Consider the following 3195-nt stretch of genomic DNA (forward strand, 5'->3'; position numbering starts at 1 on the left):
TATATATATATATATATATATATATATATATATATATATATATATAGTGCATAAAAGGTTCAAGAAAACTGATATATATCCGAAAACATTAATTGGTTATGTCGCTATACCATTACTAAATATATGGATATATGATGGAGAAGCCACTGATGTTACAATATAACAAAGTATTGTGTCCAGATCATACATGACTCATGTGGTATTAATCTTGGCTCTCTGCTATCACTCTTTCCTTGCGTATAAGAATACAATATAGTCCTGCCAAGTGCATGTACGTGAAGTATCAATTACCATCAAGCATGTATTTTGCTTTTAAAAGAAAAAGGAAAGAAGTATACGATTTTAATGAGATAAATTAAGAATTCACTCACATGCATGCGTATGTCCTATACAGCTAAATTATGGCAAGTTTAATTGATTAATAATGTAACTTCGACTAGTAAATATAGATTTAATTATTTATCAGCGAATAGGGGTTAATTAACTGTTATTTTTGACAATAATTATAGGCCGGTGATCGATCAAAACTTGTATTTCTTGGGGATGTCGATCACATCTGCAACATATGGCTCTGCTATCGTCAATGTCCTTCCTGCCCTCACCTTCGTACTGGCATTGATTTTCAGGTAACCTTTTCATGATTAATTAAGTTCGGACTCTGAAATGATAGATGGAACTTGTTCTTGAATTCTTGATATATAATCTAAAGATTTTCTATTATGATTCAGGTTGGAGAAGGTGAATCTGAAACGTATGCATAGCCAAGCGAAAATAGTTGGAACGGTGATTACATTGACCGGAGCAACGGTGATGACTTTGTATAAAGGACCAATTGTTGACATTCTGTGGTACTCTCATCACGGAGCTACAACCACCCACAAGGCTGCCGCCGCCGCCGCTTCATCGTCCGGCCAACATTATCTCGCCGGCACTATTATGATTCTGATTTGTACCTGCAGTTGGGCCGGATACTTCATCGTTCAGGTATCTAACATGTCTTTCAATTTCAAAACCAACCACCAAATAAAACATAATTACTTCTGTTCTTATCGATTCAGTCAATAAGGATTGATTAATCCATAAACCTTTGAAAATACCTTATGCTTTTACGCATTTGCTCTTAATTATATATGTAATGTTGATCAATTCACTACATGCATGGTTACGTAGAGTTTTTAACAACACAAAAAAGAATAATATTTTAATTACTACAAAAATCCTATGGTCGCTACTAAATCCAGAAAAAACGAAGCTTTTAATACAAGGAAAAATTAATGGTTTATTACAAAAAAACAGTTACGCTGCTATAAAATGTAAAGATACTTTATGTATTTTGCCATATAATATTATGAAAAATACAAAAAAAAAAAAAAAAAAAAGCCCATTTTTATATTATTAATTATTATACATTCATAGACCAAAATTTTTTAATAACATATTTATACCCACCTAGTATCATTTTAAGATAAAAACAGTTTCATGTTGTTCCTTTTGTCAAAAAGTCATCATCTTTATTAGTAATTAACCATTGATGATGTTGATTAATTTTGTATGTGCATACATGCAGTCCATTACGCTGAAAGAGTATCCCGCAGAGTTGAGTTTAACATCGTTGATATGTTTAGCTGGTACGGTAGAAGGCGGAATTATAGCCATGATCATGGAGCGTGATCCGAAAGCATGGGCTCTTGGATTCGATTCTAGGCTTCTGGCATCTGTTTATTCTGTGAGTTGCTTCTCAAAATTGTCAGATTCCTTTTCCTTTTACAAACCAATTTAAAGCATATGTTTCAATTCGACAAAATAGAAACTGTACAAGAATAAAATATATATATTCTCCTTTAATTTTGCACTACCATTCATGGTTATGGGATCTACTGTGCACTTACGTGTGTACGTAGTACAAGATAAAACATTTTGCATCCACTTTTTAAAGTCTTCCGTAAAGGTTGGTGTTACGTATTCTCATTCGATCCGTGAATAAACTGATATGTCTTCGACATTTGGTTTCATAACCAACATTGGGATGTAAATTATACTATTTTCAAAGCAAAAGGACCTTTTTTTGTTTGACACTATCATCTTCTTGTTGAGGCAAGCATGAATTTAAGACTGTACTTCTACTATACAAAGAAAGAAATATTTGAATAGAGTTCTTAATATATAAATACAAAAGTATGCATAATTTTTTGGGTATTCAAAGTTTGACACGATGTCTATGATTTTCATATACATGAATTAAGTGCTTTAAATTTTCAATATATAATTATCAATACTAATAGTAATAATACTTTGGTAGGGGGTAGTTTGCTCCGGGATTGCATACTATGTTCAAGGAGTTGTGAATAGGGTTCGAGGTCCAGTGTTTGTGACCGCATTCAGCCCGCTATGCATGATCATAACTGCGGTTCTTGGTGCCATCGTTTTATCTGAGCAAGTCCACCTTGGAAGGTATGATATTTGATTCGTTTAGAGACCAAACTATATATGTCGGTTAATTATATATAGATATTTGTTTCACTAAATCCAACTATATTTATTAACAGTTTGATAGGAGCCATCATCATAGTGATGGGTCTTTACTCGGTGGTGTGGGGTAAAAGTAAAGATCATCTGTTGGCATCAGGGAAAGGATCGGCTCAAGAATTGCCAACAGTTGACAAAAGCCGTCTTGAGTTGGCAAACACCATGGATAATCCATCCAAGGTTACAATAAAGGATACAATTCGCCCGCAAGATCCTTGATTGAGGATCGCTTTCTATTTTCTATAGCTATTGACTTGTATTTTGTGTGCCGATTCCTCAATGTAAGAGGTGACATTTCCTATAACATATACCCTTTTGTTTTGATGATGCAATCAAAAGATCATGATTGTGAGATATTGTAAAAAACTCAGAAACTTCATCTTTATCTTTTATCAAACGAAACAAAACTTACAATAAAAAAACCTTATATGAAAATCAATTTGCACTCAACAAACTCTTTCTACTAATGATAAGGCTAATTTAACAGGACTATGCCTTTCACCCCCCCCCCCCCCCCCCCCCCCCCCCAAAGGTTAACGTTGGAAACTCAACTTTCAGGAAGGGATCAACAAGACCCATTTCTCTACATATTGACCAAACATCAACTATTTAGTAAGAATATCATCATGTTGTTTTCCAAAGCATTTTTTTACAATTTTTAACAATCAT

The 3195-nt window shown here is 33.6% G+C and overlaps 1 protein-coding gene across 1 annotated transcript in view; it reads left to right on the forward strand.

Annotated features, from left to right (window-relative positions):
• LOC111886242 (WAT1-related protein At1g21890) overlaps positions 1-2882 on the forward strand; it is a 3609-nt gene extending 727 nt beyond the window's left edge. Inside the window, exons 3-7 of the mRNA XM_023882477.3 lie at positions 510-626; positions 729-984; positions 1568-1726; positions 2300-2451; positions 2547-2882. Coding sequence (XP_023738245.1) covers positions 510-626; positions 729-984; positions 1568-1726; positions 2300-2451; positions 2547-2745 — 883 coding nt within the window. The 3' untranslated portion in view covers positions 2746-2882. The remainder of the gene's footprint in view (positions 1-509; positions 627-728; positions 985-1567; positions 1727-2299; positions 2452-2546) is intronic.
• Positions 2883-3195: the final 313 nt, after the last annotated feature.

Source organism: Lactuca sativa, chromosome 4 (genome assembly GCF_002870075.4).
Source record: "Lactuca sativa cultivar Salinas chromosome 4, Lsat_Salinas_v11, whole genome shotgun sequence".
In the NCBI taxonomy this organism is placed as follows: Eukaryota; Viridiplantae; Streptophyta; class Magnoliopsida; order Asterales; family Asteraceae; genus Lactuca; species Lactuca sativa.